This window comes from Accipiter gentilis, chromosome 1, assembly GCF_929443795.1.
Source record: "Accipiter gentilis chromosome 1, bAccGen1.1, whole genome shotgun sequence".
Classification (NCBI taxonomy): Eukaryota; Metazoa; Chordata; class Aves; order Accipitriformes; family Accipitridae; genus Astur; species Astur gentilis.
In genome coordinates, this window is record NC_064880.1 from 44,318,207 (window position 1) to 44,332,441 (window position 14,235).

Consider the following 14,235-nt stretch of genomic DNA (forward strand, 5'->3'; position numbering starts at 1 on the left):
AGAGCTGGGGTTTTCCAGCAAACTGAGCTCCCTGTGCTTGAGGAGTCAGGCAACGACCAGAGCCAAACCTATCCTTTTGCCCAACCCAACCCTACATGTAACACTTCTCCGCGGCTTTAATGGGAGCCCAAACTAGGTGCTGCTGAGCAAAAAATGTGGCATGTGAGAAGGACCTAACCTGGCTGCTGAGGACTGGCGGTTAAAAAAGCTCTAAGGACATCAGCACTATGGAGCTAGACCTGATGCTATGAGCCGCGTTTCAGTGAGTAACCAGAGTTTCATGAATGAGACATTTTGGTAACAAACCTTGAAATATTTCACCTGTTCTCACTGCGCTTGCTGAACACTCGTGCGCAGTTAAATGCAACACAGGCACTGGGATATTTTGTACCTTCACTCCAGAAAGGGAAAAATCGCTTGGGAATTCTTCATCCCCCCCAGCTCCTGTCTCTCAGCTTGGTGGAAGGGACATCTTGGTCTTGCCTGGCTCATGTTATGACCATCTCTGACACGGGGTGTGTTACACTGAGCTGAAGAAATACACAGCGATAAAAAAGAAAAAAAAAAGCAAGTCTGTCCTTTCTTTTTGAAACAAAGAACAAATTCCCAAGAAATTACGCTTTTACATCCCCCTTAATTATCTAAATGGAAATAAGGAGAAGCTAGACTTATTTGCTATTGCATCCATGGTTGTGCCAAGCTCCAGTGCTCCTCTGCTCCAGACCCAGTGAGGACTGGGACATCACCGGGTGACACAGCAGGTTTCATTTGTAGTTGCTCGGTGTCTGAAGCCACAGTACAAATGCAGACACAGCCCCATGGCTGGGGAGTCGTATCGCCTTCAGGTTATAATTTGGCAGCTCCAAAGGTCAAGCCATTTCTAGAAATAGCCCCAACCAGTGACTGAAGGGCTCTACCACCGCAGGTTGCCAGAGGCAAGAGCAAATGGTCCTGCAAGGATAGGGTGCAGCAACCAGCAATTAGCCCAGAGAGAGCCCAGGCAATGAGACGGCATTTTTGGGCTCCACCTGCACGCGCTGGTTGAGAGGACCAGGAGGGAAGCGCAAGCCAAGTGGTCACTGGCAAGCAAGCATTTTGGGCCCCACATCCCCTGCCTCTCCCCTGCACAGGTGAATTTTGGGCAGCAGAGACCCCAGCCCCTGCTGAAGCAGAGATGTTATGACTTGTATTGCAGCAGAGGTGACGTATGAGGTGGGACCCTCATTTTGGAGGGTTTCCTTAGCCATACAGCCCCACAACCTACTGGCCTAGCAGCTGGTGTTAGTAAAAGAGGAATTTTGACCCAAATCCCATGCAGGGCACTCAGCCTTAGGGTTGGCGCTACCTGATCCAAGGCATGATTATGAACTGGTGAATTATCTACTGGAAACAATCAGAGTCTCTGGCTCACATCCTACTATTGGCGTGTGCTAAACATTTCTCTTTTCACCATTTGGAAGAGACAAAGGGCTTTAACAAAGCCCCTCCAAAGCACACGTAATTAGAATTCTACCAGAGCAACTGCAAACAAGTCATTCCCTACACTCCTTAAAACGAACGATCTTAAAACCAGGTTTAAGGCGACACAAAGGCTGAGCTGCTAGACTAACGCTTCGTTGGTTCCTTTGGCACGCGCAGGAGACAGGACAACGAAAGCATCAGGATCAGCACGCTCTGCCACAACCCCCACCGCCCCATCGAAAACCTCATGGTCCCCAACTACAACACCTCGCGCTGCATCATGACCCATCAGCCCAGCGAGGATGGGATCATCTACATCTGCGGCTGCGTGGACGAGCAGGAGTGCAACGATAAACTCATCTTTGAAAACCACACCAATGGTGAGTACTTTTGTTAATGTTTTCTATGGAGGAGAAGCACCCAACGCTAACGACAAATAACTTGTATTTCCAATAGAGTAGGAGGTGCAATGCCAGAGGAGATCTTTCAGCATTTTCTTTGACCTCCCTGTATAAAAGCTAGGTAAAACTTTTACCCCGTTACTGAACCCAGTATTTTGTCTGTGGCTAAACCCTCCCTCCGAACAATGCCTCCAGCCTTGGTCTGGAAACATCAGGTGATGGAAAATCCACCGTATCTCGTGGTAGGCTGTGCCCTTCAGCGCAGGGCGAATCAACCGGGAAACCCAAAAGCTGACGTAACCCAGCGTGAGTCAATGCTCTGAAAACTTTAAATAAATTGCATTGGAGCAAATCCCGCCCCGGCACACCCACGGGAACCGCTGGCGTCCGCCACGGCTGCAACCCAAAAAAGTGGTGGTGCCGGGGTGCGGGGCTCCGCATGCGGCAGTGCCTCCCCTGCCGCTCTCCGGGGGGTTTCGGCAGCGGTGTTTCTCTCGGGAGGGACAGCCAGAGCTGCCCCGGTGCTGTACACATACGTGAGCGTGACTTGGCACGCCTGTAGATGCTTCTGCAGATGGCTGGGGATCCAACAGGAGCTGTAAATCCACAGGAGGGAAAACTAAGAGGCAGCTCATTTCTCTACCTCGGGAGGGTCATATACTTTGGAAATGCTTCCAGCTAGATCTCAAGCCTTTGGGGGCTTGTCCAAACCTCCCTAACTCCAAGTGGACCAGGTTTATCCAAGTGCCCATCAATAATCTGACCCGTAACAAAAGCAAAGTGAAACCCCTCCAATTTTCCATAATTACAGAGCAACGAGATGCTGAAAGTGAGCCTAAGCATAACCTGCAAGTCAGCAGCATAGCTTCTCCCACAACACAGGGAAAAAAAGAAAAAAAGAGGAAAAAAAAAAATCACATAAAATGCAAATTCTCAGAACAAACAAGCCACTTCTAATGAAGGCAAATGACGCTAAATTTGGCAGTTCTTTGCTGCTTCCTGAGCCAAACATAACAGGTACACACACTTCTAGGGAGAGATAGTCAAATCCCAAAGCTGATGCTGAGATATGTAATTTCACACAAAAATGACAACTGGCTCATTGGAAACACCGCCTCCACCAAAGGCTTCCACAAACAACCTCCTCCTGCCAGCCGGCACGTAAAGGGCTCAAACTCGGAGCGAGGGCAGTGCAGACCTTAACCAATTATCTCCTCTTTGATTTGGTTTGTGGGGCCAGCTTGGCAAGCCCCAGGCTCGTGACCCCATTGTTTACATCCTTTTCTTCTTCTTTAAGGGATTATTTGCATTTTAAATATTAACTTACGGTCATCTTCAATGGTACAGACAACCATTGAGCAGAGAAATATCTAATACAGATGAGCACTCCTCTGGCAGCTGAAGCAGGCAGATTTTTTCCTGTTTTTTGATTTCTTAAGCCCTGCTTTCAGGTCTGGCCTGCTGGGGGGCACTGCCCTAGCACCGGGGCTGCAGGGACCCCATCAGAGCTCAGAGACAACCCTAATGAACACGCAGAGGCGTCATTTCGTAAAGCCGTGCAAGCAGGAGCCCAGTGGACACCTTGGGAAGATGCTGGGTAAGGTTGAGCATGCAGAGTCCTTTCCACCCCTGCACCGGCTGAGCCTGGCCCTGGAGGTCCATCTCCCTTCAGCAGGGATGGAAAGACCCACACAGCGATGCTCAACAAGGCGTGGGTTCACAGACCCGCAGTTATGGCCAGAGCAGCTACATTTGCTCTCCGTGGAAGGGGTCTAAGCCATGCCGCAACCCCTCCATATCAAAGGGCTTGCCCTCAGGAAGGGGCATCCTCACGAAGGAATTTGCTGAAGTTGTGTTAAACTTCCCCTTTTCAGGACTCGTGCATGCAACTCCCTTAAAAATATCTTCTCTTTCTTCAGAGTTTCAAAGATGGGATCTTAAGCAGCGGGTAAATCCATTAAAGCAGTAGGTGATATCCAGGCCTATTGCTTTCCAAAATAAACATATTCCTGAGTTCGTTATTGATTTATATCAGTTTAGGTTGATCTTGTGGTTTGAACCTGATGCCTATTTTAGAAACGCTTTCACAGCCTTGCAGAAATTAGCTGCAGCACATTTTTTTGAAATTTGCCAAGGAAAATAGCTAAACGCTCTGTTTTTCCAGAACCTGAATTATGATCTGCACACACTGAGGTCAAGCAGCGCGAGTTTTGCTTATGGAATGATTCTTATCCCTCTTCCCTTGGGTTATTATACTTGGCAGAAAAACCTCTGAGTAAGATTTTACTTGAATATCTCTACTGAAGTCAGCATGTTTATTCCAGGAATGGCGAACATCAAAGGATCAGACAATTATATGTTGTGCGAGGGTTAGGGCTTTTTGTGTGCGTGTCCCCCCGCCGATGATCTGAAGGCTGACAGGGGTTTAAAAGAAATAAAACAAAAGCAGCCATGCCCAGCCGGTTGACGGGGGTTGGTGTTGTAACGCGGCGAGGAAGGAAATGCCAACACTGGCAGACAACGCTGAAACAACGCTCCTTTACGCTAATTATCGTGCAAAGCATCCCAGCGCTCCCCTGGGCTCCGTGGTCCTGCACCCAGCCCACCCCCCCAACCCCCCCAGCATTCCTCCTGGCTCTCCATGCACCGCAGGGGTCCAGCAAAGCTCCAGCCCCAAACCCCCTCAGAGGTTTGCTCTGCTCGAGCCTTGCCCCAGCTTTATCGCTGTTATTTCTGCCCCGGCTCCCCTCACCGTGAGCACAAGCGGCGCTTGGGACCCACCGAAGGGCAGCCGAGCCGTTCTGGTGGCAGCGGCAGGGTCTCGCGTGCCGCACGGTCCAGCCCAAGCAATGCCGGCCAGCGTCCTGAACCCTGGCTTGATAAATTTGAGACCTAAACCCAGCAGCCCCCTTAATAACCGCCTACATCTGGGGTTCTTTGCCCGGATGGGGTTTGCGCGCAGCGCGCAGCGCGGCCCCGCAAAGGGCTGCGCTTCATTAACGGCTTCGCATATTTTCCTCCTCCGCGTGATGAAAACGAGCTGTTGCAGACCCGCGGCGGCAGCGCCCTCGCCTTTGCTTTCCTCCCTGCAGGCTACTCCATGCTGCAGAGCAAAGAGGTGATCCCGGTGGCCGCCATCAGCCTCCTGCCGCCGCTGCTGGTGGCGGTGATGATCACGGTGACGTTTTACCTCTGCCGCACGCAGAAGCGGCGCAAGAGGGCCAAGGCGTGGGGAGGGAAACCGGGACAGCCACCGGCGCTGCCAGAGCCCGGGAGGTCTGCCGAGCGGGAGGAGAAGTTGTCCGTGCTGATGGACGAGAGCCCGGCCAGCCCCAGCCCCACCGGCGCCGGCAGCCGCCCCGCCGAGCTGCTCCCCATCGAGCTGGACGAGATGGTGGGCAAAGGGCAGTTCGCGGAGGTGTGGAGGGCCAAGCTGAGCCACAGCCGCTCGGGGCAGTACGAGACGGTGGCCGTGAAGATCTTCCCCTGCGAGGAGTACTCCTCCTGGAAGAACGAGAGCCAGATCTTCACCGACGCCAGCCTCAAGCACGACAGCGTCCTGCGGTTCCTCACCGCCGAGGACCGGGGCACGGGGCCCCGCCGGGAGTACTGGCTGATCACCGCCTACCACAGCCGGGGCAACCTCAAGGACTACCTTTCCCGCCACGTCCTGAGCTGGATGGACCTGCAGAAGATGGCGGGCTCCCTGGTGAGCGGGGTGGCCCACCTCCACAGCGACTACACCGCCTGCGGCAGGCCGAAAATCCCCATCGCCCACCGGGACATCAAAAGCACCAACGTCCTGGTGAAGAACGAGCAGGAGTGCGTGCTCTGCGACTTCGGCATCGCCATACGCCTCGACCCTTCCCTCACGGTGGATGACTTTGCCAACAGCGGGCAGGCAAGTATGACCCGCCGGCAAAGGGGACCCTTTCCAAACCACCCCTGGTCGCCCCACGGCCGAAGTCCTCGCCCACCCCTGCTAATGCCTCTCTCCTCTTTGCGGGCAGGTGGGCACTGCCAGGTACATGGCCCCGGAGGTCCTGGAGTCCAGGGTGAACCTGGAAGACCTGGAGTCTTTCAAGCAGATGGACGTCTACTCCATGGCCCTCGTTTTGTGGGAAATGGCCTCCAGATGCGAAGTGGTAGGAGGTAGGAGCATCGCACCAGGGTCGCCACGCGCCTTTTTGCTCCCTCCCTCCCCGTACGGGGACGTGGCTCGCTCCCACGTCCCCGCCGATGGCACGGGACCTGATTTGGGGTGGCTCGGGTCTCTGCAGGGCTGCTACGAGCTGGCGTAGCAGATCCTCCCCCACGGCTGCCTGCCCTGGGTGCCACGGCTCGAGGGGGCCGGCTCGGTGGCCGAGGAGCAGGCCAGGACCCTAGGGGGTCGTTTGGTCCAGCCTCCGCTCAAAGCCAGCCAGCCGCCAAGTCACATCCCAGTCAGTGCTGGCGATGCAAAGCAAACCAAGCAGGAAGAGCCAAAGCTGCCTCCCCCTCCCCGGCCGCAAGCGCTTTTTTTTTTCAGACAACACCAGAGAGTTTATGTTGCAACGGGGACTCGCAAACTCTGGCCTCTGACAGAGCCACGTCCCCCCTCACTTCCCGGAGCCACATCCTGGCATCTGAAATTGTGTGTAGCAAAACATTTAATTAACTGCCCTGCTGTTAGCCCCTGCTGCCTGCTCCCCTCTCTTCCCTTTTTAGCTCTCTCCGGTTCCTTCCCTGTCCCATCTACTTGCAATACAAGCCCACAGAGCTGCAAGAAGCTCCAGCCCTCAGCAAGAAAGCTGCCCCAGCTGCCCTGCATGCCTCACGCTCAGTGGTGGGAGGCCCTTGCCTGGCTCGGATGCCCCATGCATCCTTTGCTTCCGAGCCAGCGTCCCTGGCCATCCCTCCCCACTCGTATTTCACCTGCATTCGCATCCAGGCTGGCAGAAACCCGGGTGGCCTCGCACCTCTGCCGCAGGGCGTTTCTCCTTGGCCTCCCACGACGTGGGGTTGCTCTTCTGGAAGGGCCATTTCTCCTCTAACCCGATCCGTGCCAGGCAGCAGGAATCTGGATGCTGGTACCATAGTCACCTCTCCCATCTGTCACCAGCGCAACACATTTTACCTGCTCAAAATAAGCCTCACCCAAAGACAGGCCAAGTCCTTTGTAGCGCATCTCTTGGGTTCAGGAAGGTGGTCAGGTGGTTCCTCGGTCCTGTCCCTGAAAAAAACCTCTACGTGAAAAGCCAGCACTACATTTCTATGTTCAAATTCTAAATTGTTTCCAGATCCATTTATTTTTTGCAGACTGATATAAACAAAGGTATTCTCATCCGGTAGACCACACCAAAGCAAAGAGGTGAATGCGTTAAAAACAACCTGTAATGCTGCTGTCGCTCCCTTGCAGAGGTAAAGAACTACGAGCTGCCTTTTGGGTCGAAAGTCCAGGAGCAGCCCTGCGTGGACACCATGAGGGACATCGTGCTGCATGGCAGAGGGCGACCCGAGATCCCGAGCAGCTGGCTGGTGCATCAGGTAAGCTGGGAGTAGCTGGTTCAGAAAAGAGCAACCCACATCATCCCACCTCACTAAAACAGCCTGAAAAATGATTAAAGCTGTAATCAAAGCAAAAGCGGGCAGAACTCCTGGGCCCTACTTCCAGCTCCATTTTGGCTGGCTGAACCCACATAAGCCCCACTAGACCCATTTCCCAGGTGTATAAAAGCCACCAGCCAAGGGTACAGCAAAATTTACTGATCAATAGCCACGATCAGGAAGCATTCTGAATGTCAAGTGACGGTATTCAGTTATCTTGAGGATAACAGCAAAATGGAGCACTTCGGTGGAGGCTCTTCTCATGAAACAGTAAATAATTGGAGACCACCCCACTTCTCCTCTAACCACCGTATCCAGAAAGATCTAGCTCAGAAGACACGCAGTCCCTCGCACACAGCCATCTCGCAGCAGGGACAGAGGGGAGGAAGGCACATCCAGCCTCCTGCCTGCTTGGTTGTCGAGATTTCAAGCTCAAAATTACCTCTAACATGAGAGGTCACGACTTGGCATGCGAGAAGGAAGACTTCTGCTTCTATAAGGAAATGCAGAACAGGAAGCATCTCCCTCGAGTGAAACAACCAGGAAACACACATGAAGCTGAGAGCAGGAACCTGCTAAGTTCAAGTCTTGTCAAGGGGAAGCCTTTCACCAGCCTTTGGCTCAGAAGGTCTGAAAGCAAAGCATTTCAGCACAGAAAGCATAACCCAGTGCTCTGGAATAGAAACACTCTGGCAGTTAGGAGATGCGCTCTGTTAAAACCATCCACAAGCACACCCAGACCAACCAGCTCCAGAAACGTGGCTCCCTCCTGGCCCTGACAGGGTCCTCTCTCCCCCAGGTCCAGTACTTTCTTCCACGCATTGAGGACGCAAGGGGTAACAGGCACACCGACCGTGATTTTCAGTCTTGCCTGACTTTGGTACTTCTTAAATTTCACATGTCTTGTGGAAAAACACCATCTGTTGAAAAACAATTCGGTTCATCTGCAAAACAAGCTGAAACATTGAGCCTGCTGGCTCACAGTGCCTTGCAGTGTACAGTGCATCACCTTGCAGTATCCGCCCGTAAAACACACCACTACTGCTTCCACTCTGCCTGGATGGCACATCAAGCCAGGCTTTTCAAAAGGAAAGATAGTTTCATGATCTTAGGAGGCCATGCGTTCCCTAGAGTATCTCCTCTCAAAACCATGTTTGTCCAAAGACTTGCAACTGACCTGACCGACCAAAGCTGCAAACAGCATCAAATGAATCTGTGGTTTCTGCTGGACCATGAGTGACTTTATCAGTTGGCAAGTCCATTGCTGAAGTTCACTCAGCCCTCTTCCTTGATGAAGGCAAGTACAGGAACTTCAATCAGCACTGCTACACATTTGAAGCCTTTGAGTATTCATCTCGGACATTCACCTCCCAGAGTCTCTGATAAACTTCGAAACCATAAGAAAAATATAGAGGCTTGGGTTGTCAAAAATCACGCTCTGACAGAGCCTGACCGTAACTGCACTGTTTGCTGAGCTGAAGAAGGGCTGACTGCAATTGCCTCTGAGAAATAACGTTGCCGTAGTTGGGTTGGTCCAGCGCGTCAACAGAGCAAGGCTTGTAAGGTAGTAACTTTTATTAGACCACCTGATGTTCACTGGGGAAGAGGAACAGAAAAGCCACGTTGTGCCCCTGAAAATTTGCCTCTGACTAAATCTTAGCTGATCTAATAAACATCTCCTTACAAGCCTGGCTTTACATGATTTTCCGGGCATTTTGCAACCGATCTCCCAGGATGAGGCATAGGGCAGCACCATCTGCTGGGAAGCAGTAGAAAGCCACCGGTTTGTGCCACTCCTGGGGTCAACAGCTTCCAGCTGGAGGACGCGTCGGGTGACACCAGGAAAGGGTGACAAATTGCTCACCTGAATGGGAAGCACCCACAGATGTTCCCACCAATGCAAGTTAAGTTTGATGCAGAGCTCCAAATACTACTTCCACGTTTCAATCATCAGGATCGCTCTTAGTCAAGTGAGGACCTACACTGTTAACCGTGGTTTAAGATTTCCAGCAAACACGAGCATTAATTTCCCTGACAAAGCTGACTCACCCAGCATGCTGCCCATCTGCAGCTCCAAGGCAACAGTTTGCAAGGCTGCACAATAAAGCCAGCTGAAGAAATTTATCCCCAAAGTTTCCCAGATAACTTGCAAACACCGTAAGCCCATGCTTCTAGCTCGCTTCACACCCCACCACATTTAAAAGGAAAAATATTTTTAAAAAGGGGTTATTTAGGCCAGGTAAATTCCTGGATCTGGTTCATGAAGCAGCTGAACAGACTGTTGTACTGGCACAATCAAAGGACTGGTGCAGGACAGGAAGGAGCAGTGGGAGCTTAAGTCAATATTGCTGCTAAAAATATGCTTGTAAAACTCAGCATCCTTCAGAAATCTGAGATATCAAATATAAAACCCAAACTAAGTCCAGTTTGTGAGCGTAACAAGATGTTCCAGTTGTACCACTCAAAAGAGCATCATCGCTACTTACACGGCAAACTGCAAATAAATGTCATGATTCCAGGGCAAAATAAGCACAGAAAATCTAATGACTAAACCATACGACAGTGCCATGTTCTGTTTGAGAAAAGGCTTATTTTTAAAAGCTTCAGCTAAGCTAGCTCGTTTTTGCATGTTAATCAATTATCCTCAAATCCTTTCAACTAAGCTAATAAATGAGTGACGTAAGAGGCACTGAAACACACCATCTGTCAGTTTTACTGCACGATCCTGTTCTCTCTAATCTGTGTCCATTATGGAAGATTTAGTATGATGACCCTTAGCAGAGAGCCACGAGTTCAAAGTAAGGTGCAGAAGGACAGATGACATGACAGTACATCTGTGCAGGACTTGCATTTTCCTCTTGTGTTGGTCCATATGAGACTTTCGGGTTCTCTTAATTGGAAATTGAGAAATACACAAAAACCACTGAAAAACATGAAGCTTTATTTAGAATAATGATTTTTCCACTGTGTTGCAACCTTGGTTGACAATGTGAAAAGCAATAGCACGTGATAGGAATTATATAGGCAAAGGAAGGTTCAACATAGCTTCTGGTGCTAGCTGTGTTACTAGCTTAAGAGTGGGGAAAATACCAGCTGAATACTGCCATTTTGTTCCTAAGCCCAAAATATTGGGACTCTCTTCAGAGCACTACGCAATCGGAAAAAAATATACTAGTGGGAGGCATAACCATTGTAACTGAGAGGAACCGAATGTGTCTGGAGCACACTGAGAAGTACCCAATCCCACCTAAGCCAAGACACTATTTTGTGGTGAGAAAAGAAAGTTCAGCTGCATGCTGCAATGAATATTTGGCCCAGCACAGTTTCAGGAAACTGCTAAAACAAGAAGTCAGATTTCAGAAGTTTCATTCCAAACTTGCCTTACCCACCCACTCTACCCCCCTCCATGCAGGGCACAGGCTTGAAACCCAGAGACCTGGGCTCAGCTGCCAGCCTGCAGGTCACCATCTACATACACCTCTCCTGTCCCTCCTGATTTTAGGATGCTTCTATCTGAACAGGCAAGGCTGAGATAGGAGATGGAGGGCCTGTTTCCTTCCGGCCCCTATTTAAGTCCCACAGTCAACACAAACCAACTTCCAGGGAGGATTTCCAGGGAACATGGAAAACGCTTGGGACCAGATCCCAGGTGAGCCAAGGCTGCTGCTCTAACACAAGCAGTGCCAGTAAGAGTGCAAGCACTGGCGCTTGCCACAACTTACCAAGGCTGTTTCCTCCTGTGCTTAAGCTTGGCCAAAAAAAGCGTTTCTGCAGGAAGCTGTCAAAAGTATGGTAAAACGCTGTGATTGCATTAGATGAGCTTCTAGCTTCTCTTCCTCCTGCCTTCAGATCTTAATTCCAGCCCTTCTGACTGCAGGGAATGCGTTTTCTGTGTGACACCATCACGGAGTGCTGGGACCACGACCCCGAGGCTCGCCTCACTGCTCACTGCGTGGCCGAGCGCTTCAACCTGATGGCACAGATGGATTGTGACGACATCCTCAACAACAACACGGACAACGAGGCCAGCAAAACAGCTTCTCCAGGCAGGGAGCACCAGGACAGTGACGGGAGCAGAAATATGCAGTGACACAGCAGGCAAAAAGCCTTATCACAAGAAATGAGAGGATAAGTGAGAAGCATTTAGCTCATGGGAAAAAACCTCGCTCCGTTTTTCAAAATGGAACTAAGATCTAGTACATAACTTATTTATAAGGTCTGTTTCCTCCCACAGATACAATGAACTGTGGAATCAATACTTTGGTTAAAGTGCAACTTTATATATGAACTGATTTTGTACTTACTTTAAATGTATAATGATGCAAAGTATTCCTTTTATTATTTTTTAAAATAATAATGTTTAATCTTTTATTAATAAGCACCTGAATTCCATGTCTATCTTTTTAAGTCCTTCCATATTGCCATCATGAGTTTGTCTTCTAACTGCTTACTCTGTACAGATCAAGACAATTTTCAGCTTTCCTTTTTTAATGGCCTCCACACACAGACACAAAAAAATCTGTTCTAACAGCAGAAAAACATCCTGAGATGTAACACGCCCTCAGTAGAAGAAATACTGGCACCCAAGAAAATTACTCCTAGATCAGACAGTCCTTAATACAGTGTAAAGGCATCCGATAATCCAGTTTGCAAAAGCCTGATTTGCTGCAACTCCAACACACCTTTTTTTCACTGGGGAACTCCCAGGTGTACTTGATAGTTCAGGTGGGTGCATGAAGCCTCCTTGATAGAAAAAAAAAAAAGTCACCAGTGTAGACACTGCTGTTTCACTCTAAGAAGTCTCCATACAGGATATCTAGACAACTCTTTCCCCGTATCAGTCCAGTTTCCAGCCACCTCTAGCCAATAGATCTGTGCCACAGTAATAGTCTCAACACAAATGTGTTGGCTAATTCTTCTTGCAACTCCTTTACACCCCTCTGCTGTGTTACTCAACCTCAAGAAACATGATCATACAGAACTGGGACCTTTACTCCTGTAACCACCAGACCAAGCCAGGCTGCCTCTGCAGTGGAAAGGCAATTAAGGAAAGGTAAGTCATACCTCGCTCTGAACCCTGGCCCTGTGCAGATCTTAATCCCTCCACCCTTGGGAACAAAAGGTAATAAAAACTTTAGCTGCTACTAAGAAGCCCTGCAAGCACATACCTGACGCTCATCTAGACAGAGGTATCTTTCAGGACAGCATCGGAGAAGAACACTTTGCTTGCCAGCATGCAGCTGCATGGATCAACCCCTACCAAGAGAGGGGGAAGGGAGAAAACCATACAACAGCCACAAGCTTTCTACAGCCAAGGCTCCCCAATGTAGAGCAGGGAAGCAGATCTGCAGGGCTGTTTTGGTTTTCTAATGCACAGCTATGGCAGCACCAGCCCATAGGAAAATCTCTTCTTCTCTCGCTGTTGTTTCCACCTCTTTGGACCGTTCCACAGCTTCTAAATTAAAAGCCTAGAACAAAATTGTCTGTAAACCCTTCGAAGAAGCGTGGAAGGGGAATGAATTAGGTTGCATCAAATCTAAATAATAAAAATGTACTTCAGCTACCATGTGTAAGTCTCCACCTGCAACTGTGACCATACCTTTCATTCTCACCAGTCCCCCACCTGGCTGCTACCTTCTGTCATCTTATGATTTTTCAAGCACACACCCTTACCACCAGCCTGACTTCAGTCTCATTTCTTTAACATATTAACCACTGCTCTACTGTATGTATGCCCAAGAGAAACAGAAAGCATAGGGCAGCTTTTCTGACATGGAGATAAGAAACTACGGGAACATACCAAACTCTCCCCCCAGGGCTGTCCGATGTTTCCTTCCTGTAATATTCAGTGCAGAATTTCCCCTACCAAGTTTTGCACTAAGTTGTTTGGATACAACACAGATGAGTATGTTTACTTGTTTGTCCAAGTTCACTTCAAGAGGCTTTAAAAGACACTCTGACCTGTTCTTCCCACAGGTGACTGGGACAGAGGGGGATCAGACCGTGCAAACTAGACATTGAAGGCTGCATCGCCAATTTTGACGGCTGAAATCCAAATTCTCTTGGGGAGACAGAGACTTAATCCTAGGCTTGACAGTTTATACTGTAAATATGCTGAAAAACTTCTCAATCTATTCCCCTCCCCATGCCTACAATCTTGAACACTGATTTACATATTGCATTTTTTTCCATGAAAACCAAGTCCAGAATCAAGCTGTCAGGATTATACACCTGAATGCCTGCGTTAAATAGGAGAGACTTGTCACGCTCTTCCTTTTCCATAGCAGCAGGGTATGCAGCAGCTCTGAAGAGAGCCACTTATTTAAGCTCCAAGATCTGTTTATAACTCAGGGAGCCTAAAACCACTGAGATCAGTAAGGATTTTGCTCTTCACTTCAGTGGAGCCCAATCAAGCCAAAAAGACAGAAGGGAACATAAGCCCAAATCCGACATTTTGCCATGCTCCCCATTGAACACACTGTGGTTCTAGCAAATATCTACATAGGAAGCAGCACTGACCTTCGGTCTAGAAGGTACAAGATGGAAACAACAGCAGTTATGCAAGAGAATCAAATCTGGTCAGAGTTGAAAATACATCCATTAGTCCATAGGGTACTTGCAACTCTCAGAAGAATCACATAAATGTCTTACAATTTAAGCTGGCTATTCAGTGGCTAGGTTTTTTTTAAAAAAACTGTTTTCAGTTAAGTCATTTGTTTCTAGAACTACTTAGAAATCTGCATGGTAACTAAATCCACATCAGGAAGCCATTCCAGTTCTTGTGATC

General features: G+C 49.4%; 1 protein-coding gene across 1 annotated transcript in view; it reads left to right on the forward strand.

Annotated features, from left to right (window-relative positions):
* The window catches only part of LOC126044671 (TGF-beta receptor type-2-like), a 35,992-nt gene extending 22,028 nt beyond the window's left edge, over positions 1-13,964 (forward strand). Inside the window, exons 3-7 of the mRNA XM_049814707.1 lie at positions 1,639-1,841; positions 4,955-5,763; positions 5,873-6,014; positions 7,261-7,388; positions 11,326-13,964. Coding sequence (XP_049670664.1) covers positions 1,639-1,841; positions 4,955-5,763; positions 5,873-6,014; positions 7,261-7,388; positions 11,326-11,538 — 1,495 coding nt within the window. The 3' untranslated portion in view covers positions 11,539-13,964. The remainder of the gene's footprint in view (positions 1-1,638; positions 1,842-4,954; positions 5,764-5,872; positions 6,015-7,260; positions 7,389-11,325) is intronic.
* The last annotated feature ends 271 nt before the right edge of the window (positions 13,965-14,235 follow it).